The sequence below is a fragment of the Balaenoptera borealis genome (assembly GCF_965194805.1).
Source record: "Balaenoptera borealis genome assembly, chromosome: 12".
Classification (NCBI taxonomy): Eukaryota; Metazoa; Chordata; class Mammalia; order Artiodactyla; family Balaenopteridae; genus Balaenoptera; species Balaenoptera borealis.
This window is the reverse complement of record NC_138869.1, coordinates 76299890-76327751: the sequence shown is the minus strand read 5'-3', so window position 1 is coordinate 76327751 and position 27862 is coordinate 76299890. Positions and strand designations below refer to the sequence as shown.

General features: G+C 44.8%; 3 protein-coding genes across 6 annotated transcripts in view; 2 read left to right on the top strand and 1 right to left on the bottom strand.

The window, feature by feature from the left end:
• Positions 1–12553, top strand: MRPS10 (mitochondrial ribosomal protein S10). 4 transcript variants are annotated; one of them, XM_082345999.1, is made up of 7 exons: positions 1–158; positions 3161–3225; positions 3317–3386; positions 5342–5478; positions 6453–6561; positions 7687–7776; positions 8245–9700. In XM_082345999.1, exons 1-7 carry the CDS (start codon positions 111–113, stop codon positions 8323–8325), a joined length of 600 nt encoding a protein of 199 aa, XP_082202125.1. In that variant the 5' UTR covers positions 1–110; the 3' UTR covers positions 8326–9700. The 4 variants fall into 4 exon arrangements, with proteins under 4 accessions (XP_082202125.1, XP_082202124.1, XP_082202126.1 ...); XM_082345998.1 differs by having other exon boundaries at positions 3314–3386; XM_082346001.1 differs by lacking the exon at positions 1–158 and adding an exon at positions 902–1354 and having other exon boundaries at positions 3314–3386.
• Positions 11210–27862, top strand: GUCA1B (guanylate cyclase activator 1B). Its single transcript, XM_082346012.1, has 5 exons — positions 11210–11265; positions 17631–17961; positions 23948–24097; positions 25485–25605; positions 26314–27862. The coding sequence occupies exons 2-5, from the start codon at positions 17755–17757 to the stop codon at positions 26439–26441; spliced, it is 606 nt and encodes a 201-aa protein (XP_082202138.1). The 5' UTR covers positions 11210–11265; positions 17631–17754; the 3' UTR covers positions 26442–27862.
• Positions 18189–27862, bottom strand: part of LOC309607453 (guanylyl cyclase-activating protein 1) — a 40290-nt gene continuing 30616 nt past the window's right edge. Inside the window, exon 6 of the mRNA XM_082346007.1 lies at positions 18189–20831. Coding sequence (XP_082202133.1) covers positions 20704–20831 — 128 coding nt within the window. The 3' untranslated portion in view covers positions 18189–20703. The remainder of the gene's footprint in view (positions 20832–27862) is intronic.

Below are 27862 nucleotides of genomic sequence, written 5' to 3'. Positions count from 1 at the left end.
TTGTTCCGGTGCCGGAACACAAAGGATACACTCTCTCCTTTTGCAGAACTCTATGGTCAGAGGACTCCTCCGTGACCCCGGAAGCGATCCCGGGAAGCGGGAACGGCAAGATGGCGGTGCGAGCGGCGTTTGGGCCACTGGGACGGCGTCTCTGGCAGGTACGGGGTGCGCTGGGGGGACTAGGCGGCCCAACAAGGACGGTAACCATTACGTCTTGCTGCCACCTGTCATTTTTTTTTAAAAGGAATTCCTTTATTTTTATTATTTATTTATTTATTTTTAGCTGTGTTGGGTCTTCGTTTCTGTGCAAGGGCTTTCTCTAGTTGCGGCAAGCGGGGGCCACTCTTAATCACGGTGCGCGGGCCTCTCACTATCGCGGCCTCTGTTGTTGAGGAGCACAGGCTCCAGATGAGCAGGCTCAGTAGTTGTGGCTCACGGGCCCAGTTGCTCCCGCGTCCTGTGGGATCTTCCCAGACCAGGGCTCGAACCCGCCTCCCCTGCATTGGCAAGCCGACTCTCAACCACTGCACCACCAGGGACGCCCTGTCATTCTTAACATCTGGAGCTTTCCGCGATATTTATTACGCACGGCCCGTTGTTTGCAGGAAGGTGGCGAGAAAAGAGCTGATTTTATCTCGAATTATCTCATAGGATAAAACATAAGTTAATGAGTCAGGGCAAAGACAGGAACTAGAAAAATCGTAGACTGTCAGGCCTGGAAAGGATATTGAACAGCGCACGTTCCAGACCCCGCCTTTCACGTTTGCGAAATAAACTGAGGCTCAGAGAAGTCAAGAAGGTTCACCTCGCGAAAATTAGGTGGCACGAGATCTTAGGCGCTTCCCACGGAACCAGATTGAGATACCTTCTGGATACCCGGGTTTCTGAGATTTAGATGAGAATCGCTGAAGTCAGAGGAGTGGGTTAGATATCCTCTGCTCGGTTCTTTGGAGAAAAAGCAAAAATTTAAGCGGCGGTTCTTAAGTTATTTGGCCTCAGCACCCCTTTCTTTACACTCTAAAAATGGTTGAGGACTCCGAAGAGCTTTGGGTTTTGTGGGTTTTAGCTATCTATTTTTAGCTTATTAGAAAATACAACCGAGAATCTTAAAAATGCTTGTTCATTTAAAAATAACACTAATAAACTCATTACATGTTAACATAATTAACGTTTTTATGGAAAACAACTATATTTTCCCAAACAAATTGAGAGAGAAGTGTAGCAATGTTTTATGTTTTTGCAAATCTCTTTAATGTCTGGCTTAATAGAAGACAGCTTGGCTCTCATAGCTGCTTCTGCAATCTGTTGCTATATCACACGTCCTGCAGCCTCTGGAAAACTTCACTGTACACTGGTGAGAGAATAGAGTGGGAAAGTTGCAAATTACATCTTACTGTTATTATGAAAATAAGTTTAGTCTCCCGGGCCCCTTCTGAAGGTGTCTCAGGAGCCCCTCAGAAGTCCTTAGACCACACTTTGAGAACCACCGTTATTAAATCAGGCGCTGTTAGAGGTTGAAATTTTGAACTATTTTAAGACCCACTTACCCAGAACAGGCTCCACCCCCTCAAAAAAAAGAAAGAAAAGAAAAGGAAGGAAAGCTTAAGAACTTCTTAAGGTTAGTTTGTGGGTGTAACAGCACTTTAGGCTCCAACTTTTTAAAAGCAGGGGGTTTATACTGGGAAAAGATGCCTGGGAAGTGTCATATTCCTTAGACCTGTGGGCCTTCTACACAACTGGATTGTGGGTTTAGGGATATAAATGTGGGGAGGGAATTTTCTCTGTGATTATGTGTGGAAAATGGCACGTACCTCTTACTACCTTGTATTGTGCTTGATTTCCTTTCTTCTTTTTGCTTTTCTCCCTTGATCCAAGAGAGACTGAAAGTTTTGATTTGCCTCCATCTTGGGTGAAGAGTGGAAGAAGGATAATTAAGAATAGGTTTTTGTTTTTTTTTTAACATAGGTGACCCTCTGCTGTTCTAATTAAGTTTCATTTGTACTAAACTGTTATTCTCATCTTTAAAGTATTTTTCAGGATCCTGTTGAGCTTCCAGTTTCTCAGGTTACACTTTTAAATCTTGGGAAAGCTTAAGAAAAAAACAGGTGGCAAATGTGTATTACATACAGTACCATAGGTTTCCTACAACAAGAAATTTTGTTCCACCAGGGGGAGCTGACAGTAAGGATTTGGAAACGCTGTATTGTTGCAGTATGAGGCACAGTAGTGAAGATGGGTGTAAATTCCAATGTGTATTTCAACTTACTTATAAAATTAGACGTTTATAAGCTAGTTGTCTCAGCCAGGCCAAGAAATAAATATGCTGGAAAAGGTGTATGAAAGCTTCAAAGAAGGGTACTTTAGAATTCTTATTCCAGCTCCATAAGTTAAATTATAAAGACGCTTTTTTTTAATGCTCAAAAATATTTAAGTAAAAGAAGTATTATGTTGAAATATATTTAATCTGTAAAAAAAAATGGGAAAATGAAGTCACATGTTTTCTTCCTTGATGTCTGCATATTTAATTCATAGCTGTTAATGTGAGAATTGTTTTTTAAAAAAGTTCTTGTTCCTGGGCTTCCCTGGTGGTGCAGTGGTTAAGAATCTGCCTGCCAGTGCAGGGGACACGAGTTCCAGCCCTGGTCTGGGAAGATCCCACATGCCCCGCAGCAGCTAAGCCCACGTGCCACAACTACTGAGCCTGTGCTCTAGAGCCCGCGAGCCACAACTACTGAGCCCGCGTGCCTAGAGCCCGTGCTCCGCAACAAGAGGAGCCACCACAATGAGAAGCTCGCGCACCGCAACAAAGAGTAGCCCCCACTCGCCGCAACTAGAGAAAGCCCGCACGCAGCAACGAAGACCCAACGCAGCCAAAAATAAATAAATTAAATAAATTAAAAAAAAAAAAAGTTCTTGCTCCTGAGCTATAAAAAATACAGTCTCTAGTATTTTGAGAGTCCTTTTTGATTATCAACTCTACCACTGTCCTCTTTTTTTTTAAATGAAATCTAATTTGGCAATTTAGTTACCCCAATATCTTCATCTAAAATAATGAGATAGCCTGTTATTTGAAGCATCCTGCACCTTTTGGTTTTTAATGGAAACTATGAATGGTTTGGGAATTGATTTTAATTCTAACACACATCCCCCTCTTTTTAAGGGTTCGAGGAATTTTTCTGTATGCAGTTCCAGGAGCAGTACAGCCAAAAATGGTGGCCTTCTTCTGTAAGTATATAATTGGATGTGCTAAATTGAATAAGAAAATGGGCACTTGTGCTGTTTTACTTAGGTTTCTCTTTGTTTCCGCACATAGCAGCACCAATATGAAGTGGGTACAGTTTTCACACCTACACGTTGATGTTCCCAAGGATTTGACCAAGCCTACGGTATGCACTCCCTATTTCTTGGCATAAGAAGCTACATTAGCAGTAAATTTTCCTCATTATTTCATTTGGGGCTGTTTCCCAAACACTTTATGAATAAAAAAATTTGTTCTGGAATACTGGCAGGTGCACAGTGCACCTGAGGAAAGTATTCACTGATGTCCCTGAGTGCTTATGGTCACTTTCAGGCTATTAAGGTAAGAGCTAATCGAATAAAGTATTTACCCCAAATAACTGTGGGGATGAGTAGTCTTTTGGTTTTAGCTCAGCATAGTGTATGGAGTTGTCATAACTAATGATGCTGAATACTTGGTATTATATTATGGAATTTTTTTTTTTTTTTTTTTTTTTTGTAGGCTTCAAGTCTTTATTGAACAGTGAACAGTGCTTTATTGTGAGAGAGAGCATTATCACAAGTAGAGAAAATCCAGGAGCAGCTGTGTTACCTTGTTTCCTTTAAGTGAAAGCCATGATTTCATCAACCCAGTTTTTGTATTATTTGTAGTTTTTTTAAATCCTAAAACTACAAACTATAATTTGTAGTTTTTTAAATTCCAAATGCTTCCAGCCCCACCCCTCAAAAATAATCTCCTTTAACAGTTTGGTACGTATCCTTCTAGACCTTTGTCTGTATATAATCATCTGTGCACACCATGAGCACCAAAATGGAATTGTGTTATACCTAATGGCCTGCTGGTTCAGTGTTTTCACTTCATAGCATATATAAACCCCGGGTCTCCAGGTCAGATGCCTGCGTAGGCCAGGCCTGTAAGGAACGGTAACAGGGTGGGCACAGTGGCAGGCTGTACCCTTTATAAGCAAGACAGCTGCTACTTACTGTAGCCAGTTGTTGCCATGTGGGAAATTAGACCTAGTGATGTCAGATTGTCTGAATTTTCCAAACTAAATGAAATTCAAATATTTGTGCAAAATCTTTTGATTTTTAATATTTGTAACAGATTCAGAATTATCTTTAAAACCCTGTAGAGACAAGTCATTATACATTTTAGGGCTATATTCTCCTTCTCTTGTCCCTCAACTTAAGAGATAGGATATCAGTATATTCTCTTCTTCCAACAACCCTATTTGGGGTAATTGAGAGTGAATATCTAGCTTCCTGGTTAGTAAGTAGATCTCCTTTCAAGGGCAAAGTAATTTAACCCTGAAACATTGGATTAGTAATACAAATTACTGGTTTGATGGATGACTGAAGTGAAGGTAATTCACCTCTTGGAAGAAAGTCAGAAATGTCAAACCCATCATTTCTAAGATCTTTAAGTATTAGGGTGGAAGAGGTAGAAGTTATTTGTACAGTCAGTGTCATGACATTTTAGTTAGAAATGAGTAATTTTTCTATTAGAGCGGGCAAAATAAACATGGACAAACCTAACAAAAAGAATATGAATAGAAATAGCTCGCCTTTGTTTAACAATGTTTTATAACTTATAATCACTTAAATCCATGCTCTCTTATTTGTTCCCGACAGAAATGCCATGAGCTGTAGCACAAGTATTGTCCTATTTATATGTGAGAAAACTTAAGTTCAGTGAGATTATATTACTTGCCCGTTGTTATTCAGCTTTAAGTGGCAGAGTTTAATTCTCAATCCAGGTCTTCTGACCAGGCTACTTTTATTAACAGAACCCCAAATCCTTTTCTGTTGTATATTTGGGGTTTAATAACTATTAAGCTTGAAGTTTCCATTGGTGATTTTGTAGGTTGCTTGAAAATCCTTTTGATTCAAACTGTATTTTAACTGATTCTTAAGGGTCATTGTGGAGTCTGAATGTGGTTGTATCTAGATATTTAAGCTGTGTTAAGATGTTACTCAGCATTTTTCTCCCCACTTATTAGTAAACTCTGAAGTTGTTCAGGTGAGGGTAATACGTTAAATTTTCCAATTGTAAATATTAGAGGAACCATGACTGAACCTTTTCTTTTTGATTTTAAAATTGCAGATAACCGTTTCTGATGAACCAGACACGTTATATAAGCGCCTATCAGTTTTAGTAAAAGGCCATGATAAGGCTGTATTGGACAGTTACGAATATTTTGCGGTGCTTGCTGCTAAAGAACTTGGTATCTCTGTTAAAGTGTAAGTATGATCTTTCTTAATCTGACCTGTTAGCTGCTATGACACAATCAGTCAAAAATGCTGCCAGTCCCAGCTAGGTCTGAGCTCTTAAAATGGGATAGAAACTCATGATGGGGAGAGATTAGGTTTGTTATATTATTCTAAGCAGGATCATCCTTTCCTGTCTACCAGAATTTTTAAATACTAGAATGAGTGAACAAGGAAAATGAAGGAATCCTTTCTCTAGAAATTGCATAGACTTAGGAGGCCCAAGAAGCCCTCGTGTCTGGGATCTCCATGGGGCAGGGAGGTGGATTAGGTGAACAAGCAATTCTTTCAGGCCTCTTGGATTTGGTATCTTTGCTATTATATTCATTGTTTCAAAACTGCCTTAAGAAACACCATTCACCCAATACTTTCATGCATGAGCAAGGCGAGCTTCGTATGGCCTTGAAGTCACTGCAAGGTCAAGTATAACCACCTCCTGTGTTTTGTCACCTGCTCTTTCTGATGTTCAACGAGGCCCATATGGAGCTTTGCCAGTCTTGCTTTCTAGCAAAACTGAAGGAACTCACACATTTCCCGTAACAGACCATGGTTTTGTGCTTTTCACTGTATCTGTGATACACGGCAGACAGTACAACCATGTCCAGCACACGGTGCTGCTCCTCACAGTTCATATGTTTGGTCAGTGCGAGACCTCAAGGGTGTGAAAGCCAGAGGCATGTGTGTGTGCACTTGCATGCCAAGGCTTGTTTTTGGGTCGATGGCAAATGTTCCTGTTGCTGTCTGCAGGTTTATTTTAGCCGGAGCTTCATGACAGCAGTTGTTAGAGATGACAGTCTTGACAAATGGAAGTCTGTAAAATGGTAGTTAACGCCTATAATTGGGCGTGAGCCTGACCTGCAAAATCGTGGAATCATGCTTTGATATCAGTGACTCAGGTTTTAACATCACTTAGCTTAAGTATGTTGCTTCGCCCATTAATTTTCCAGACATGAACCTCCAAGGAAAATAGAGCGATTTACTCTTCTCAAATCAGTGCATATTTTCAAGAAGCACAGGGTTCAGTATGAAATGAGAACACTTTACAGATGTTTAGAGGTGAGTTTATTTCAGACATTCAGGCATTTTTTTGAAATGCCCCAAATTTCACATTAGCACATCATAACTTTCCTTTAACGTTGCCCAGTAGACTTCCTTTCAGTCAGCCCATGCCAGATGGTGGTAGAGAAGGTAAGTGTCTTTTTGTGTTTATAGAAGCAGCATGATAGGAAAATCAAAGTCAAGTAAAGCCATCCTTCAGAGTAGTTCATACTTTAACTCAGTAGTGCACATTATGTTGACTAATTTTTATACAGTAAGCTAGCATTGGAATAATTTTGCTTATATTTCAAAAATTCTAGCTACGTTTTCACACAGCTCTAATAATTCTTCTCACGGGCTCACTGAATTCTCCATGTCCATGATGGGCAGCATTAAGGTTTTTCATTCGTCGATTATCATTCATTTGTGCAGCCACCCAGGTCAGCACAGTCTTGTGGTTAAGGGAAAGCATGGGCTTTGGAGTTGGACAGCTAGGTCCAAGTACTGGCATTTACTAGCTGTGTGACCTGTGCCTCAAGTCCTTCATCTTTAAGTTGGAAATAATAACAGTACCAATTTCATACAGTTAGTGTGAGGATTAAATGAGATATTTATCTAAAGCACTTAGAATATTTCATCTCATAGTAAATGATTGGTAAATGTTACTAAAACAAGTGCTTGTGCATGTTTTATATGAGAAGCTCTATACTAGGCATTGAGAGTACAAATATTAAGACATAGTCCTACCCTTAAATGAAAAAGAAAAATCCAAAATTTTATCCACCTTGCCATGGAACACACAAAATCTTATACTAACTGTATTTTATAATTTAGTCTTTTGTTTCCTTTTGTTTTGAGTTGTTTTGTGAAACTTTTACACTGTTTTGATACCATGCTTGCCAGCTGGGTTCCACGGAGCCCTGGCTTTAAGGCATTTGGGAGGAAAGGGGACATTGCGGCTCTGCTCCCCTCGTTCAGTTCAACCAGAGGATCTGCACTTTTTTCCTTTTAAATTGGGATTCTGTAAGATTTCACAGATGAAGAAAAGACTCTACTGCTTTTAACAGAAAAAAAAAAAAAAAACCCTCAAAATTTCTGCTTTAACCAGCATAGCATGAATCAATTTCATGTTTGAAATTTTAGTTAGAACATCTCACTGGGAGTACAGCGGATGTCTACTTGGAATATATTCAGCGAAACTTACCTGAAGGAGTTGCCATGGAAGTTACAAAGGTATGACTTGAATTTCTGCCTCTGTTGGAGGGAGATGTGTATTGTTGTATTGATACATTGCCGCCTGATTCCAGCCCACTGGGTGGAGGGGAGGACCTGGAGGCAGAGTTGCCACAGTGGTTGGGGTCTACACCCACTGTGCAGGGTGCAGCTCAACAGAATGCTGCCGCCACAGCCCATGTCCTCCTGGAGCCACCTCTGACGCCTCCCTCCCTCTTAGCAGTTGTCTAGACACGGGTTCCACGTTGATTGGTGGTCCCTGGAGATCACTGAGGAGCAAATAGATTATGTATGTGAGAGTGTTAATCTACCATCGAGTTTTCTTTTCTCTGTTTCAAAGCCCTACAACAAGATGAGAGGGTAAAAGAAAAAAGTCAAGAGGACTTGAGGGAACAGAATGAATAAATTCAATTTGTGGCTGAAAAGTTAAGTCCACATTATATTATAATTTTGTTTTTCTCTCTTTAGACAAAATTAGAACAGTTACCAGAACACATCAAGAAGCCAATCTGGGAAACAATACCAGAGGAAGAAGAAAGCAAGTCATAAAGTCTCAGCATGACCACTTGTGCTGGGATGTGAAGTGAGCATGTCAAGTGGGGGGAGTCTCCAGGGAAGACAGTTTCAAGTCACCCTGACTGCTCTCCTGAGGCCGCATGGCTTGATCAGTAGAAAGCAGGGATTGGAAGTTTACGATACACCAGACTATTATGCAGGAACCACTTTATCTATTCTTTTATACATGTCATTGTTTCAGTTCGGATTTTAACAAATGTGAGCAAACCATTTGGACCATTCTGTACCAAAACAGTCAAATTCATATTTTGTTATTCCACTGTTGTTCAATTATTAGTTTGTACTGATTGTGATTTGTATCATTTCATTCATCTACAAGTGAGTGTTTCAAATATTCCTCACACACATTTCTTTCTTTTGAGGGACCTAGAAGGAAACTTTGGTTAATTTAACACTGAGCAGTTAAAGTTTTTGATATTTACCTTAGTGCAGGCTGGCATATGCTAGTTTGGGGGTGGTGACCTCCAGGTTTTACCTCATGTAAGCATTACATTCTTGAAAATTGATATACTTTATAGCAGATCAAGCACATTTGTGGCATGCGCTGAACTCTTCTGTAGCCCGAACCTTTTCAGGGCTGCCTAGAAGGGTCACTATAATGGAATTTGAGCTCTCAAGAAATTACTGTATCGTTTCATTCATCCTGTAATTCATTTATTCAATAAGCTTTTCTTTTGTTGACTTTGCACCCAGCACTATAGTAAATACCAAAAATTGAATAGCAATAACAGCTTTCAAAAATTGTGCAAGGCACAAATAAATACTTTTCCTTATTAAGTTCCATGCTGATAAGACCTCTTTCTTTTGGTGAATAGCACTCTTTTTGTTTGGGGATGTCTAATTTTCCATAAAATTAAATAGTAGTTAAAGCTCTGAAAGAGGCAAGATGACAGTGGGCTGAGGCTGTTGGTGTATCAACCCCAAGGGAGTGATACGTTTCCTTTTTACAGCAGAATCCGGCCCATGTCTTTTGTGGTTTCCTTCACATCTTTGGGGTAGTTATGACTTCTCAGTTTTCCACCCTTAAACTGGAGTCCCTGTTCTCTTTTCCCGACCTGCTATCAGGTACGAGTGTTCTGAATGCACACTGCTCATGTATCAGACTTACATTACCGTCATTAACATGAAAAGAATTACAGCCTTGTGCCCCATGACCTCATTCTTTTTGCAGCTCAGTTGTCAACTGTGTCATTCACAAATGCCTAAAGCATGTCTATCCCAGGTATAAGCCTCAGGATTAAGAACTAGTCAGTAAAACAAGAGCAGTATAATAGTAACTGTATCTAGCAAAGCAGCCATTGTGACTCATTTTCATTTTGAAAGAAATAATTCTTTAAAAATAAATGTAGACCCACATCTAATCCTTTTTTGTGCTTTTTTTACAGACAGTATCAATCACTTTATTATAATAGGATGACTTCTGCATACTTGCCTCCAGTGGCTCTCTTTTAAAGGTGTACATCCACTTCCAGCTGTTTTCAGACTAAAGTAGCCTCTAAACCAGATTATTTAGCACTTCAAATTATATATTAAAATCTTGTTTTAAGATAAATACAGAGATAAACTACACACACAACAAAAATTAATGGTATTTCCTTGACATAAGTACTTGGCATATTTGAAGCCCACTTGATATAAACTAGGTAATTTCTTTATTCTGATAGACTGAGAAGGGTCTTTTTGTTTGTTTTTAATTGGGTCTCCTGAGTAAAATGTATGTTCTGAAAATTAGAATTAACGCCCAAGTCTCAACTTTCTGTTCATGGTGGTGACGGGAGGTAGTGAGAAAAGTAGACCTGATTTCGGGATGGACCAGAAGGCAGGTAGGAAGTGAGACGGTTTTTTATTGAGGTGAAGCCCTGAGTTCATTGTTATTTTCTCTGATCTGAAGTATAGTTTCTTTTCATATTAAATAAAATAGTGTTAAGGTCTGTTTTAAATTATTGGTAGACTCTACAGATTAAACTCGTTCAGTGCCTAGTTTTGATGCTTTCAAAGAGAATTACTTATATGTCCTTTGGCCACTTAGATATGCCACAGTAAATACATAAAGCAATTATTTTAAATCAGTCTATTTTTGTAACATTTCTGTTTGTCAGCTACCCTTCCTCCTTTCTTACACTATTAAATTAGCTTTACTGCAACATTCATGAGTAGCCGAGTAGAGAAAACAGGCCTGAGTCAGATAAGAGTTCAAACCCACTAACTGCTATAAACTTAGGCAACGTGTTTAACCCTCTCAGAGCCTCAGTTTACTCATTAGTAAAATGTAGGAAATAAAACTTATGAAGGTTGGAGTATTGAATTAGGTAACTTGTAAAGCACCTCACACAGTACCAGGCAGATAATAGACATTCAATAAATACTAGCTATGTGAATGAAGAATATTGCCTGCCATATCAGTTAACAAAGGATGTTGCAGCCATCAAGCCATCACATTACAGCCACCCTGTCGGTGCACCCTGAGGAGACTCAGGATGAGAAGCACAGGATACTGCCCCCAGATAGCTGAGGTGCATATTAAAGGAATGATTTCAGTGAGCCCAGACTTGCATCTCCCCATACTTAGAAAAGTGCAGAATTCCTTAACTCGAGACGCCTGGTTTTCTTTAATTAATGGTAATCTTTTGATGTTCCGAATACCTGGTCTTTATTGCAAAAGCCTCTGTATATCCTGGCTCTCCCCCTTGCCTCTTCGGAGCAGTCTCTCAGAGTTATCTGAGGTGCTGTGTCCCGAGCTTAAGTCCTCAGTTTTGTCCACTAAATAAAACGTAACTCTCGACTTTTAGATTGTGCTTTTTTTTTCAGTTGACAGCTATTACCAGATGGCAGAACAAATTCGATGATACTGCAGATGCTTGTGTGCTGTACTGTTTAAAAACCAGCTGGAAAGGACTTCAGAGTATCTCTAAGGTGAGGATAACACCTTACAGTGGTTGCAAAATTTAATTTGGATGAGAAAACATGTAGCATGCTTATTATAATAACCACCATACATTATGCCAAGCATTTACAGATATTATCTTATTTAATCTTTATAACAACCCAATAAAGTAGTTACTATTATCCCCATTTTATAGGAGAGAAAACTAAGTTTGACTTGCCCACTCAATTGCCCTTTCAGTTGACAGATGAAACTGAGACGAAAAAGGTGACACTGATTTGTCTGAGTTCAGGTTAGTGAAGACAGAGCCTCAGAACCTAATTTTTAAAGGCTAGGATGTACTCAAATGCCCACACATTAAATCCAGACTATTCAAACCTAAAATCCAGATTTATTTCCCCTTGCACATTAGCAAAGTGTGCTACTCAGTTCCCCTAAGGCTTAGAAGTAAAGATATTGACTGGGGGAAAATAAAGAATAAAAGTTGTAAATGTGTATGAATAAAGGCAAGAAGCATAACCCACAGGGCGATCCCTGTGGTCTCAAGGCTGACATTGGTCCTGACTGTCTGAGGCAGCAACAGGAGAGTTTAAGCTCCAGCAAGGAGGGGCCTACTGGGTTATAGGAACCCTGGCATGGAGACAATTAACCCTGGGGCTTTGCGCCAGGCCCATCTCAGGCTCTGCAGACGCTGGTTTGTTGCTCACACGCATTTCTTTACCCCTGGAGCCAGGCTTATGGCTGAATGCCTGCGATCCCCAGGGTTCTCTTCGCAAATCCCTGCTCAATTCCTAACCCTGTCCTCCTTAAAGCCTTACTATTGTTACTCACTTCACGCTCTCATTCTCTGTGGGGTCCTAATCCTCTTTAAAACGATATATTTATACCTCAACAGCTCAGCGGTATTTAAGGGCAGGTCATGGGCAACTGACCCACATGAAAAGCCAATTGAATTTTAGATTACTCTGCCAGAAGCTAAATCGAGTTCTGTTTCATTCATACAGTCTCTTGAGCACAGGTACCCACAGCAGTGGATTGCATATGCTGTCTTCAGGTGTGATGAGATGGGGACAAGTTCGAAAAATCACTGGAGGCCTCTTCCAGTGCTAAAATCCCACTATCTTTTCCCATCGACAAATATCTCCTAGGGAATTCCCTGGTGGTCCAGTGGTTAGGGCTCCGCGCTTCCACTGCAGGGGGCACAGGTTCCATCCCTGGTCGGGGAACTAAGATCCCACATGCTGCATAGGGCGGCCAAGGAAAAAAAAAAAAACAGGAAAAAAAATCTGCTAACCCAGGCATTCTCAAAGGAATCAAGAGCTGTTGTCTTGTAAAATTAAGAGTAGTACACGTGAATTCAGCTCTGACCGTGTGTCAAGCACTTTGCTCAGTTACTCAACAAATCTTGTTTCTGCCAAGAATTCCTTGTTTGTGTCAAGCACTGTTTTAGGCTTTGGAAATTCTGCAGTGTGTATGTTGAAGTCCCTCTCCTCAAGGATCTTAGATTCTAGTGAGGAAGACATGCTAGGGGAAAAAATAATAATAAGATCATTTCATAAGCATTTAAGCACTGTGAAGCAAATAAAGTAGGATAATGTCAGAATTACTTCAGTACCTATTTGAGGTGAGGTTGGGAAAGTTCTCTCTGAGGAGGGGAGAATGTCAAGAAGGAGGCAGCCATGTGAGGGTCTGGGGAAGAGCATTCCAAGCAGCAGGACCCATCAGTGCTAAGGCCCAGTGAGTGCGGTGTGTCTGTGGATAGGGCAGAGCAACATGCAGGTGAAGTAGGAGGATCCTATAGTGCATCACGGCCGTGGGAAGGAGTGTGGATTTTATCCTGAGTTTCAGTGGGAAGCCGTGGGAGGGTTTGGGGCAGGGTAGTGCTAGGGTCTGATTTACGCTTTAGAACACACTTCTCTGGCTGCTGGGTGTGGACTGGAAGGAGGGAGGTGATGGGAAGATGGGGGCAGGAAGGCCAGTTAGGACCGCTGCAGTGGACCAGTGAGAGGACGTGGCCTGGACCAGAGCTGCAGAAATGGAGGGCATGGGAAGTGGTTGGATTCAGGATAAGTTTGGAGGTGGAGCTGATGGAATGACCTACTAATAGATTGAAATGAGATCTAAGAGAAAGAGAGGACTCAGGGATGACTCCTCATTTTTGGCCTAGGCAGCTAGATAAATGGTGATGCCATGACTGAGGTTGAGAAGGGTTGAGGAGGGATTTGGGAAGGAAATCCGTACTTTGGCTTTGGCCTTGCTAAGTTTGTGATTTGAGTTGAGCTGTCCAGTAGACAGCTGGGCTCATGAATCTGGAATCTACAAATGGTATGTAATGTTGAGGGTGAATGAGCTCTCTGGGGAGAGCATGTGGGTAGATGGGAAAATGGTACTGAGGACAAGCCTGGGAAGCCCAAGCATGAAGAGATTTGTTTAAAAGGAGGAGGTGCTGGCAAAAGAGATGTACAGTCAGTGAGATTGGAGTGAAATCAGACACATGTGGGTCCTTGAAACCTAAGGTGTTTGAAGAACTCACTTGGTGAGCTGTGCTGAATCTGCTGGCAGGTTGAGTAAGAAAAGTAGGTCATTGGTGACCACTGTAAAGCCTTCTCCATGGAGTGATGGGGATGAGTATCCAATTGGAGTAAGTTGAGGAGAGAATAAGAAATGGAGAGGATGCAAAACAGGTTCAGTTATCTACTGCTACCTTAAAAAATGCCCGACACTTCATGGCTTCATGACAACATCTACTTTGCATGCAGATCTGCAGTTTGGGAACACTGTCTGCTCCGTTTGGTATCAGCTGAGGTGCTGGAAGGCCAGGCCTGGAGGCATCTACAGGTTCACTGACTCCCTCAGCCTGGTGGTTGAGGCTGACTGTCAGCTGGAAGCCCTGCGTGTGCTCTGGGCTTCCCCACAATATGGTGGCTGCATTCCCCGGGCAAGTCCTGAGGGAGAGCCAGGCACAAACCCTGTCGCCTTTGATGACCTAGTCTCGGAAGTCACATAGTGTCACTTCTGCCCATTCTCTTCGTTGAGTACCATAAAGTCCCATCCAGCTTGAAGAGAGGGAGAAATAGACTCTTCCCCTTGATGGAAGGAACATGGGAGACCAGACCTACTGCTGTGCCAGTTTCGGAAAATAACATCTTCCACAAGGGGTTTTGTTGTCACGGGAGCCAAAGTTAGGACAGTGGCTGGAGGGGAGTAGGGCAGGGCCAGTGGATCCAGTAGGCACAGTACCTAGGGCCCACAATATTTATTTTTCTTTATTTTCTTTTTGGCTGCGTTGGGTCTTCGTTGCTGCACACGGGCTTTATCTAGTTGCAGTGAGCGGGGGCTACTCTTCATTGCAGTGCGTGGGCTTCTCATTGCAGTGGCTTCTCTTGTTGCAGAGCACAGGCTCTAGGTGCGTGGGCTTCAGTAGTTGTGGCACATGGGCTCAGTAGTTGTGGCTCGCAGGCTCAAGAGTGCAGGCTCAGTAGTTGTGGCGCATGGGCTTAGTTGCTCCGTGGCATGTGGGATCTTCCTGGACCGGGGCTCGAACCCATGTCCCCTGCATCGGCAGGCGGATTCTTAACCACTGCGCCACCAGGGAAGTCCCTGGGCCCACAGTATTTTTAATTTCTTTTAAATGTTTTAATTTTCAAAACCAGAAGAAAGAATTAAGATAATGCAACCTGGACTGGACTGGATTATATTCATCTTTTTACCAATGAATGATAAAAATAGCACTTTTAATATTTCCTTATTTAATCTTTAATTATCAATATTAATCTTGTGACCCATGAAGGCAAACGTGGGTAGGCCCAAAAAAGTCACAGTGGGATCCTGAATGTGGGATCAAGGAAGAATTTTTGTTTTGTTTAATCTTGTTTTCATAAAGGTGATATTAAAGCACATCTGCAAACGGGAATGATCCATTAGAGAAGGATAAATGGAGGGTGCAGAAGAGAAAGGGATTACTGTGGACATGAAGTGCTTGAGTAGGCAAAGGGAGGTGACATCTAGAAACCAAGTGGAGGAGCTGACGGGGGGAGAAGTGGGAAAGGGACGCTGTGTCCATCGAACCAGGAAGAGGCGCCGGGTATGTGAGCACAGGTGCAGAGAGGTGTGTCTGCTATGGGAGGATGAGGTGGTTGTCAGATGCATCTGCTTCTCTGTGAAGTGAAGGATGTGACAGGGTCATCAGTTGAACGTGGGAGCGAGGGGAAGTTTTGAGGGCAGGAAGCATGGTGGAAGAGTCATCTCAGGGAGAAGGGATTCAAGTCAGCAGAGGAGAGCGTGCAGTACAACTGTCCGGCATTATTTGAAGTGTGTGTGGCCAGTGCGATTTTCTGACTTTTTCCAGCTGTGTTTAGCCTCGGGTGCAGATGAGGTGTTAGCGCATAGTTACGGGGATAGCTGTAACCAGGGTCAGGTTTTGCCAAGCGAGTAGTTAGAGGGAGAGAGGGGCACAAAGGTCAAGGTCATGGCAAGGAAATGACAAGAGTTCTGGGCCATGTGTAAGGATAAGGAGGAAAGTGAGAATGTGACAGATGTTAAAAAGCATAGTGATAGACGGGTTGGAAGTCTCAACAGGGCTGGTGAGTTGCTGGAGTGAAGCTGTTAGTGTAAGTGAGTGGAAGGAGAGGTGATGACGGTGTTTGAACGTTTCAGACCATCAGTAGAGAAATTCATGGTAGCAAGGCCTCCTGTAGACATTCTCAGACTTCACGTGCCGTGGAAGCACCTGGAGAGCTTTATAAAACACAGACTGTGGCCCCGCAACCCCAAGTTCCAGATTCACTAGGGGAGGAGGGGCCTGAGAATCTGCATTTCTAACAGACTCCCAGATGTTGCAGCTGCTAGCCCAGGGACCACAGTGAATGGGGGCCAAGGTGGGGTGGAAGAAAAGCTCTTGGGAACTGGGGAGATAAGCTTTGAGGCCAGAGTGGGAGGGACCAGCTGTCCACCTGATGCTTTGGGACAAATGGTGACGTCACCAGTGAATGATGACAATAAGGACAAATACAAGATGGGAGGGTCAGACGTGGCCTCGAAGGCACTGGCATTTCTGAGGGAGAAAAGAGGAAAGGTAGAGGCAACAACTGAACAAGGAGGAGACCAGCCTTAACCTCCAGACCCGGAGGCACGTGGGATTTGGGAGAAAAACCCATCGGCACTTGAAAGGATGACAGAGGAAGCGGGGTTCCACCTTCAGGGATGGCAAGGAAATTAGAAGAACTTTGAGAGATTAGGGACGTCTGGAGGCAGGGAGCTGAGAGCGAGAGCGAGCAAGAACGAGCGAGAGAGAGAGAGAGAGAGAGAGAGAGGTCGAGACTGGAATGTACAAGCAATTCAGGAATGAACATCCAGTGGGAGGCAGGCACTGCTGCCCCTGAGATTATGAGACACACTGGAAGGACTGCCCCTAAAATCTCAAAAAAATTAGTGCTCCAGGTTTTCTGATTTCTTGGAGGTGTCATTTTTATATGCCATTAACATAAGCATGAGTATATAACTGATTCAAAAACAAATTCGCAGGACTTTCCTGGTGGTCCAGTGGTTAAGACTCCACACTTCTAACGCAGGGGATGCAGGTTCGATCCATGCTTGGGGAGCTAGGATCCTGCATGCCGAGCGGCGCGGCCAAAATAAATAAATAAATAAATAAAAATAATTTTCAAAACCAAATTCACATGAACCTTTCAAAGTAAGAGCCTTCAGAGATAAGTTAAGCCACGCTCCCAGATCCTTCTCATGTGTTTATACTTTGGAGAAAAAGTGGGAAGAGCCTAGCTGATAGGTCTTGGATGAAGGGTGTAGGAGGGAAGTATTTGTACTTTAAACTGGGAGATGGAGAACTTCCAAGACTCAGGGGTGTGATCTGTAAAGGAGCTTCAGATAGCATGCTGGGGACTGAGTTAGCCTGGGGACAGAGGTGCTCACCCAGAGCCCTTTGCATCATAGATCCTGCTGCTTCTCATTAGGCCAAGTGAAGGGCGAGCCCCAGCTCACCAGTGATTCTGTTTTATGGGCTAGGAGTTGTCCTTGCTTCCTCTCTGGACTTCAGAGTCTGCTGTATCTCCAAGTTGGGCCTCCCTGGAGCAGCATGGTGCCCAACGGAAAGGGACAGGGAGCACGTGTGTGATGGGAGGGTCTCAGCCTGTCTTCCCAACTCCCCCTCCATCTGCCTACCTCTCAGTGTCCTCCCCTTCTCCCTCTTCAGAATCTGCCCGGCAGCTTAGTTGAGTGGTTGATGAGACTAAAGGGAGGGGTGGGGCTGGGGGAGCTTAGCTGACTGGAGGTCAGACCTTCCAGGGGAATCTTCTAATGATCTTAGGGCGCTTAGCTGGCCTGGCCCCGCCCCCTCGCTGCCAGCCCCCTGCACTGCCCATCCTGTTCTGTTGGCTAGGAGGTGATGAAGAGCCTGGCTAAGAGGAGGAAAGGGAGGAAGAGGGCCCTCGCCTAAGGAATCCATTGGCAGAAGCCCGGGAGGAAGCACAGACCCTTGCTCCCTGACGTCCCCGGGGGCCAGGATGGGGCAGCAGTTCAGCTGGGAGGAGGCAAAGGAGAACGGCGTGATGGACGTGGCGGAGCTGCAGGAGTGGTACAAGAAGTTCGTGGAGGAGTGCCCCAGTGGCACGCTCTTCCTGCACGAGTTTAAGCGCTTCTTCAAGGTCGCGGGCAACGAGGAGGCCACCCAGTATGTAGAGGGCATGTTCCGAGCTTTCGACAAGAACGGGGTAAGGCGCCCTGAGGGGGAGGACCGATGGCTCAGGTCTCATCCCGGTGCTAAAGGAGCGTCCTCAGTGGGAGCTCCGTTCCCCAGTCCTCCTGCTCTTCCTCTGCGCTTCGTTTCTCTCCATCCCCTCTCGCCTTTTCTGTCTCACTGCTCCCCCAAACTCTTCTCCCCATCATTCCTCTTTCCTTCTTCTCTTCCTCCCCTCCACCTCACCGCTCTCATGTGACTGGCCCTCTTCCTGAGAGCTGAGGGGAGACTCTGCAGAAAGGCGCACGGTCCAGCCCTCTCTGCGTGTATTTATGGACAGGGCTCCGTAGCCGGAGGACCTGGTTTTTCGCACCCACCAGAGCACCCCTGGCTGTAAAGATAAGGGGCTCCAGAGCTGCCCTAAATGGGCGGAGCTATCCTGGAACAGGTCGTGAGCGCCCCCTTATTGGGGTCCTTCGAATTGAGAGCGGCCAGCTCTTCCCACCCAGAAAGCTGGAGGAGGCTCCTTCCTGGACTTGGAGGTTGGACGGATTATTGCAAAAGCCCCTTTCTACTCTTCAAGCCATAAAAGATTCCATGAAATCATCCATCCACAGGGTTTCTCCCAGCCCTTGGATGGCACCAGGAGCTAAGAAGATAATATATTTTGTAAATGCGCACGTGGGAATTGAATTCAAACATTGAAATCCCTTCATTATTTGAGGCCATCCAGTCCAGCGCCTCTGCAGTACTTTAAACCATTAGGTTTGCCTCAAATACCTATTTCAGTCCCCCAAATTGAGGGGGTGGTGGGTTGGACCTAGATAATTAATCTGGAGAAAGCGGTGGGTACCCCACTTCTTTGTAGGGGGAGAGCTTCACTTTCTAGAGAGAGTCACTGGGAACGCTTCTTCAGGTCCCAACCTGACCCTGGTACCGGTCAGTGCACATCTCCTCATCGCCTGTAGGGGGCGGGAGGGCGGGGTCAGCGTCATTCCGTGCAACAGAAACCTCCTTGGAGATGAACCCTATCTCGGGGCCCAGAGTGAGCTTCAGCCTTCCCAAAGCTCCTCTCCACACGCGCCTCTGAGGCAGCAGCAGCCCTGGGAGGGAACAGGCAGAGGTTGTTACTCCAAATTCAGTGAATTGATTGACCAAGATCATATACTCAGGGGTCCTGAGTCTCAGGCAAGTGCTCCTGCCCAGAAGGCAGTTTGTTGGGTTTTTTTCAGAGAGAAAATGATTTTTCTAAGTGTTGAATGTCATAAGAAAAGTAAATAAATAGATCATATATAGCAAGAGTCACTATCATAGATTTATCAATCTTCCTCAAATTCGTTTAAAATTCAGTATAATAACAATTCAAGATCTCAAAGGGATTATGAAGCCCCTGGGAATAATATGGCTGACCTCTTATACCTAATCTCCTCCTATAAATCAGCATATAATATTCATCAATTGTTTTTAAAACAACCTTTTAATTTTGGTATGATTTTAAATTTACAGAAAAATTATAATAGTATAATTAATTCCCATGTACAATTTATCCAAATTCCCCAACTGTTTACATTTTGCCTCATTTGCTTTACCATTCTCTCCGTGTAATGTATTATGTATTTATGTATATATGCATACATATAATATATACATATATGTGTGTATTGTACATATAAATATACATACATTTTTTTAGAGAAAATTATAGACATCACAACCTTTTACCCAAGTATTCTAGTGTGTATTTTCTAAGACCAAGGGCATTCTCTTAACCTAATAAGTGATCAAATCAGGAAATTCAACAGAAATAAATTCTGTTATCTAATCGACAATCCATATTCAAGTTTGGTCAATTGTCCTGATGACATCCATTATAACCTTTTTTTTTGTTTGTTTGTTTGATCACACATTGCATTTACTTGTCCTGTCTCTTTCTTAGCCTTTAATTTGGAAACTTTAATCTCAGCTTTTCTTTATCTTATTTGACTCTGACATTTTCGAAGACTGCAGACCAATGATTTGGGTTTGTCCCATGTTACCTCGTGATGAGATTCAGGTTACACTTCTGGCAGAAATGCCCCAGAAGAGATGCTGTGTCCTCCTGAGTGCATCATGTCAGAGGGCACATGATGTTGGTTTGTCCCATTAGTGGAGTGGTTCACTTCGATCACTTGGATACATGGTGTTCTGCCAGGGTCCACCACTGTAAAGTGACTATTTTTCCTTTGTAATTTATAAGCATCTTATAGGGAGATACTTTGAGACTAAGTAAATTTCCTGTTGCTCATCAAATGCTCATCCCCTGGGTTTGGCCTCAGCTGATAATTTTCTAACTCCACCGTCTATTTATTACTTGGCCTCCTGCTGTAAGGAAGAGCATTCCAGGCAGGTGTTTGCAGCTCCTCTGTCAGGAACTGAGCCTTCTTTCTTTTCTTTTCCCACTTTGTGTCTCCAAACCTCCACCCGACTCCACTTTCCACCTTGGCACAATCTTTGTATCAGCAAGTCTTGTTCTAGGCAGTTGGTCTGAGATTTCTGGGGCAAATAAAATCAAAAGAGCTCATAGATCTTGCTCACACGTCAAAATCTGAGGTGGTGGAAACAGGGTTTTGGTGGAGGCAAGGAGGTAGGAGTGCCTGGTCTGTGCTGCTGCTACGCCCCCTCCTGGTGGTGGTAGTAACACTCGTCTCTGGTGCTTGCCTGTGATGCACTGGATGGAAGAAAAGGGAGGATGAAGCTCAAATGTCCTTCGGGATCCTTATGTAAGGAGTGTTGGGGGTCAGGGTTGGTTCACCAGTGCAGCGCATTCAGGGAGAAACGAGGCAGGTAATCCCACAGAGCAGATCATGTTCCTGTCACTTCTGCTCCAGCTCTCGAGTAGACAGGCATTTCCATCATCTTGGGCCCCTGTGGGTAATTGAAGCTGATGAGAGCTCGTGTGCAATGGATGAGATCAGCCCCAGCTGGAAGCTTTCCAGAGCTGATCCGGATGGGTGGGGGGGTTTGAAGTAAACTCGAAGGCGAGATCACTTTTCAGGAAGAGGCTGCTCTACAGTGGGCCTCAGGTAAGGTGAGGGGTCTTTGTGGAAACCGTATCATGGTGAGACAGGATGTTATGAGAACAGAAGGTTCTAGACAAAGAATGTGGGGGAATCTAGAGATCTGGAGAGTAGGGATTTGTCCGTGGTTTTTTGTTTGTTTTTCTCCCCTTGGTGCTAGACACCAGGTTCATTTTTTAGACAGTAATAGACCTTGCATGGAGTAAGACATTTCTCCCAACCTGATGAACTGGAGAAGGCATGTAGCTTGAAAGGCTCTGCCACTTGCTGGGTGGGAATTTCTTGGGCAACTTATTCAACCTCTGAGTCTCTGTTTCCTCATCCATAACATGGGGGTGACAGACCTGAGGGAGATGATGTATGTAAAACAGATGATCCCTACCAGCCATTCTGCACACATTTTCCTGCCCAATTCTTATTTTAAAAGAAACCTAACATCTATTTTTAGTAAGCTTAAAAAATAATAATTACTAATGAAAATAGCCTTTTAAAGAACAACCAGTTATCACATTGTACACCTTAAACTTACACAGTGTTCTTTAAAAGGCTATTTTGCAATTATTACCTCAGTAGAGCTGGGGAAGAAAAACTGGGAACAAGCCAAATAACCTTCAATGAGCAAACAGAAAGCAAACTAGGGACCATTCATAGAATGGCGCACCATACAGTAATAAAAAGAAAGGAACTGTCGATGCATGCAGTGACAGATGAATCTCCAGGGCACTGTGCTGAGTGAAAAAAAGGGTTACACATTATATGATTCTATTTATATACCATTCTCAAAGTGAAAATATTTTTGTGATGGAGAACAGATCAGTGGTTGTCAAGTGTTAGGGTTGGGGGAAAGATGTGACCCTTAAGAGGTAACACAAGAGAGTTTCTTTGTGTTGAGAGTTACTCGTATCTACACGTGATAAAATTTTGTAGAACGAGTGGGGAGGGGCAGTTCATAGGTAGGGGATTAAGAGGAACAAACTATTACATATGAAATAAGCTACAAGGATATACTGTACAACAGTATAGTACAGGGAATATACATAGTACAGGGAATATAGCCAATATTGTATGCTCCAATAAATGGAGCATAATCTTTAAAAATTATGAATCACTGTATTGTACACCTGGAATTTATATACTATTGTACATCAACTATATTTCAATTAAAAAAATTCGTAGAGGGGCTTCCCTGGTGGCGCAGTGGTTAAGAATTCGCCTGCCAATGCAGGGGACGCGGGTTCGAGCCCTGGTCCGGGAAGATCCCACATGCCGTGGAGCAACGAAGCCTGTGCGCCACAACTACTGAGCCCACGTGCTGCAACTATTGAAGCCGTGCGCCTATAGCCTGTGCTCTGCAACAAGAGAAGCCACCGCAGTAGCCCCTGCTCACCACAACTAGAGAAAGCCCGCGCGCAGCAACGAAGACTCAACACAGCCAAAAAAAAAAGGCTACTGGTGGGGGGCGAGGAACAACCAGCAACTGCTAAGAATCTACCCTACAGAAATTACCAGAGACATAAGAAAAAATACATATGCACAAAGATGTTCATTGTGTCACATAAAATATCAAAACCATGTTCAGCAAGAGGGACTTCCCGGTATTCCTCTGAAAAAGAAGAAGAAAAGGTATGATTTTAAATAATTTTGAAGGCATGGGAAATTTTAAAATAAAAATCCAGGAACTAAAATTATAGCTACAGTCTAACCTCAATTAGGTAAATACATTGTGAGGAGTGTGGAGGACCAGAAGGAATTATATAAAGGATGTTGAATAAAACTCTTCAGGTAGGCTCATCTTATTTTCTTGGTTTTTCATTAGGCTTTTGCTGTTTCCCTCATTTGTGGCCGTGTTCTTCTGTTGCTCAAAGCTTGCCCACCCAGGCACCCCTTGAACCGGGGCTGAGTGACCTGACCCAGTGGGACAGTGGGGCTCTGGGCCAGCAATGCCATTTCTGATTACAAAGTCATGGGAATGGGCTTCCCTGGTGGCACAGTGGTTAAGAATCCGCCTGCCAATGCAGGGGACGCAGGTTCGAGCCCTGGTACGGGAAGATCCCACATGCTGCAGAGCTACTAAGCCCGTGCACCACAACTACTGACCCTGTGCTCTAGAGCCCGCAAGCCACAACTACTGAACCCACGTGCCACAACTACTGAAGCCCGCATGCCTAAAGCCCATGCTCTGCAACAAGAGAAGCCACCGCAATGAGAAGCCCACACACTGCAACGAAGAGTAGCCCCCGCTCTCCACAATTAGAGAAAGCCCACGTGCAGCAACGAAGACCCAACGCAGCCAAAAATAAATAAAATAAATAAATTTTTAAAAAAATTTTATATTAAAAAAAAAGTCATGGGAATGACAGACACTCCTGGGAGAGATGACAATTCCAATTTTTGATTTGGAGGGCTGAGATCCTGACCCTGAAATATGTGAGGTCCTGCTTTCTAATTTCCTGTCAAAACTATGTTAGTCTCAAATTCAGACTTAATCATTTCTTCATTGATTCATAAATATGAGACTCTGGGTGGAAGTGGCATTGTGCTAGGCATGGAGGAGGGACAAAAGCAATGTATACCCCTCTCCTTTCTCCCGTAGCATAGAATGTAGCTAGAGAATGAGATACACGAAACACTTAAGGGTAGAATAGATGGTAGGTGCTGGGAGTGTCGGAAGAGGGAGAGGGAGATCGTTGTGGCTGAAGTGGTGTGAGAAGGAAGGCTTCCTGGAGGAGGGGACCCTTGAGTTGAGCCTTGAAGGACAGATAGGAGTGGGTGAGCATGGAGACTGGGAATAGATCCCAGGGCAGAGAACAGCACAAGCACAGATGCAGAGGCACACAGAATGCAAGGAGGAGGCAAAGCCCTGAGTTTACAGGGATGGTGGCCTAGATTAGGGCTCACACCTGTGCTCCAGGGAGATACGGCGGTGGGCGGGAGGGAGCCTCACAGCTCCCACTCCCAATGCAGGACGAGACCATCGACTTCCTGGAGTATGTGGCAGCCCTGAACCTTGTGCTGAGGGGCACCCTGGAGCACAAGCTGAAGTGGACCTTCAAGATCTATGACAAGGACCGCAATGGCTTCATTGACCGCCTGGAGCTGCTGGACATCGTGGAGGTCAGTGTCTGCTCAGGGCGGGGGGACAGGGCAGGCACCTGGGCATGTGGCCCCGCTGGGCTGTGAGTGCTGGCTGCTGAAGTGGGGGCCCCTGGGGCTGGGGGTGGGAAGGGGCATTGGAATCATTCAGAGTGTGCTTTCTGACCACAGTGAAATTAAGCTAGAGATCAATTACAAAAAGAGAATGAGAAAATCCCCATCTGTTTGGAAATTAGGCAATCCACTTCCTAATACTCCATGAATCAAAACAATAATATCACACATACACACAAAGTATTGTGAACTGAATAATAATGCAAACATAACAAAACTTGTGGAATGCAGCTAAAGCTGGACTTGCAGAAACATTGGTAGCCTTAAAATGTATATACTAGAAAATAAGAGGCAGAAAATTCAATGATCCAAGAAGTCTTCTCAAGAAATTAGAAAAAAGAGTAAATTAAGGCCAAAGAAAGCAGAAGAAAAGAACTAATAAAGAGCAGAAATTAATGAAACAGAACACAAATGCATAAGGAAAGTCAACAAAAGCAAAAGTTGGTTCTTTGAAAAGACTAACAAAGCTGATTGACTACTAGCAAGAACGAGCAAGGGGTAAAAAAAAGTACTACAGCTCAGACTCTGCACAAAACCTGCATTAGCCTATTACGCCCCAGAACTGCACTCCGAGGAGGGGATTGTTGGTCCATTTTACAGATAAGGAAATCGGCCCGTGGAGGTTGTGTGGTTTGCCCAAGTTCATCCACCAGGAGGTGCTGGGTTGCCTGTAACCCCTGAGCCTCCCAGCACCGTTAGTGGGGCCTGCTTTGTGCCAGGCGCTGCATTGGGCTGTGGGGACCCAGAAGGCACACCTCTGTCCTCAGAGAGCCCCAACCAAGGTCTAAGGATAATCCTCACATTTGTCTGTCTCTTCCCCGTTTCACTTCCAAACGTTGCCTCATTGCCAGAAACAGGGCAAGGGAGACACCTGTGCTTTTCCCTCTCCCGTCATCCTATTTCACACACATACACACACATCTATAAATACACTAAATTCTCTTTTCCTCTCTGAATCTCCATTTCTTCCTCCGTAGTGTGGAGTTCAGACCATCACTGTGCCGTCCACATCCCTCCTTAAAGGTTTTGGGTGTCGGCTCTGACACTCACAGTGGAAATGCCAAAGGCGTGGGGCTGAGGCAGTGTGTGAAGCCGAGAACTCCTCGGTTGGAATTAGGCCAATGGGACCCTGAGGGAACAATGGGACCCACGGGTCACTTTTAATTTGGTCCCATGGTCCTCAGATGCACAGACTGGGGGGCAGCGCTGGGGACGAGCTGCCGAGGGATGTGGGTCCTGGGGAGAGGGCAGGGCGTGCAGGGTCTTGTGGATACCACCGGGTTCTCTCCCACAGTCCATCTACAGGCTGAAGAAAGCCTGCAGGGTGGAGATGGAGACTGAGCAGCAAGGCGAGCTGCTCACACCTGAGGAGGTCGTGGACAGGATCTTCCTTCTGGTGGATGAGAACGGAGATGGTAACGGGCAGAGAGGATGGTGGCGCGGGTGGGGGGCACGGCACCCATCCTGGATCACCCAACTTTCTATCCACGTGACCTTAGGCAAGGCCCTTCACCTCCTGACAGTGAGATGGGTGTGGAGGGGAATACATAAAATAACAAGGGTGTCACTAGCATGTGAGGTTTGTAAGAGTGATTAAAACTCCTGTGGGAGTTGCTGATGGAGGCCAGGCAAGCACAGTGGAAGAAGAGGAGCTTTGGAGTCGGGCAGACCAGGGTGCTACATTTACCCTCTCAGCCTGGTCTCAGTTTCCTCACCTGGAAAATGGGGCTAAGAACGGTTGAAAGGAAAAAATGGGGTCATGTACTTAAGAGCCGGCTACTTGGGCTCTCCTCGCTGTAGCTCAGAGCCCCAGCCCCAGGCTGTACAGGGAGGCAGCTGGCTGGGAACACACCCAGAAGAGCCCTCAAGAGCATTCTGAGGGTACCGCGGGCAGAAGTAAAATTTAAACTCACTTGCAAATAAAGTCCCTTAAAGAAACCCTTGAAGGTTCCAGGTGACTCCTGGAGAATCAGGGAATCGACAAGGCCCCAGCTTAGGCCCTGAGGCCGCAGGCTCATCTGTGTTCAAGGTGTAGGCGCACCCAAGGAGAGAAGGCCTCACCTCTCACCCCCACCCCATTTCTTCCATTCCCCCTGTGACCGTCTCTCCTACCCCTTGTGCAGGCCAGCTGTCCCTGAATGAGTTCATTGAAGGTGCCCGTCGTGACAAGTGGGTGTTGAAGATGCTGCAGATGGACGTGAATCCCGGTTGCTGGATCTCTCAGCAAAGGCGGAAAAGTGCCATGTTCTGAGGGCTCCGGGGTCCTGGGAGCCCTCCAAGACTCCAGGCTCACCAGGTTTCCAGAGCAGTGGGAGGGCCCCTGGCTCAGCCTGCTTATGCCCACTCTTATCCTGGCTTGGACTTCCTGGCATCCCCTGTGCAGGACTTCCTGGCATCCCCTGTGGGGCTGAGTGGGGTGGGGAGGGGCCGTTGGTCTGAAGTGGCCAACAGGACCTGGTCCATTGGGAGGATTCACAGGGTGGTGAAGGGAACAGGCTTCCTCTCCCCCTTCAGCTGCTCCTGGGAAAGCTATGCCTTGGCTAGGTGGTTGTGGGGTTTCCACAAATTCGTACATGGTCCATAGCTGGAAGCAGGGAAAACTGAGGGGTAGGGGTTCCATAGATGAAATTAGCAATGAGAATGCCTACACAGTGTGAAACTGACTAGTGGAAGGGTGGGGCTGGCAGGTGTTGTTGACTCTGAAGAAAGGTAGGAATTGGGGAGAAGGGATGGATAATAATTACATCCCCCCAGGATCCTGAGGAATGTTCATGGGAGGACTCTTGCCTCTTCCTCTCCAAGTTGTCCTTGCCAGGGGTGTCAGGAGGGAAACTTGCAACAAGTAAGGCCGTGGTCTTCCTGCCCTTGGAGGGGGTCAGCTGTGCTTAAAGGGGCTGTGTCAGCTCTGCCCTGGTGCTGCTCCCCCAGCCCCTGCTGCCAACCCCTCCCCACCCTCCCCTCCCCCTCCCTACCCCTCATCCCTCACACTCACCTCTCCAACCCCCGCCCCCAGAGTGGACCCTCCACAATTCCCCGTCACAAGCCCACAAGCCAAATGTGTCTCCTTAAAGGATGGAGAAAACTTTCCTCTGTCTCTGGGGAGAACTGGGGCCTGCCAACCTGGGTTCTAGGCCAGGCTTTGCCTCCAACTGCTGTGTGACCCAAGACGGCCATTTCTTTTCCCTAACCTTGGTGTCTCATCTGCACGGTGAGCAGGTTGGACTAGACAAGCAGTTTTCAGATTATTACTTTTTTAGATGTGGAATTCTTTTTTTTTTTTTTTTTTTGCCGCACTGCACAGCTTGTAGGATCTTAGTTCCCCGACCAGGGATTGAACCCAGGCCCTTGGCAATGAGAGCGTGGAGTCCTAACAACTGGACCGCCAGGGAATTCTCTAGACGTGGAATTACTTTTGTTATACAAACTCTATGTGCAACCCCAGTACATAAACTAGATTAAAAGGCAGTCACTCTGGGGCTTCCCTGGTGGCGCAGTGATTAAGAATCCGCCTGCCAATGCAGGGGACACGGGTTTGAGCCCTGGTCCGGGCAGATCCCACATGCTGTGGAGCAACTAAACCCGTGCACCAAAACTACTGAGCCTGCGCTCTAGAGCCCGCGAGCCACAACTACTGAGCCCACACACCACAACTGCTGAAGCCCGCACGCCTAG

What these genes read in the sequence shown, in the direction of transcription:
- MRPS10 (XM_082346001.1), top strand. Translation starts at nt 1,232, where the DNA reads ATGTTTTTGCAAATCTCTTTAATGTCTGGCTTAATAGAAGACAGCTTG. An exon ending in GAAAACTTCACTGTACACTG is followed by an intron (nt 1,355 to 3,160) that starts GTGAGAGAATAG and finishes CCTCTTTTTAAG; the next exon opens with GGTTCGAGGAATTTTTCTGT. An exon ending in CACTTTACAGATGTTTAGAG is followed by an intron (nt 6,562 to 7,686) that starts GTGAGTTTATTT and finishes TTGAAATTTTAG; the next exon opens with TTAGAACATCTCACTGGGAG.
- GUCA1B (XM_082346012.1), top strand. Translation starts at nt 17,755, where the DNA reads ATGGGGCAGCAGTTCAGCTGGGAGGAGGCAAAGGAGAACGGCGTGATG. An exon ending in GAGCTTTCGACAAGAACGGG is followed by an intron (nt 17,962 to 23,947) that starts GTAAGGCGCCCT and finishes CTCCCAATGCAG; the next exon opens with GACGAGACCATCGACTTCCT. An exon ending in GGTGGATGAGAACGGAGATG is followed by an intron (nt 25,606 to 26,313) that starts GTAACGGGCAGA and finishes CCCCTTGTGCAG; the next exon opens with GCCAGCTGTCCCTGAATGAG.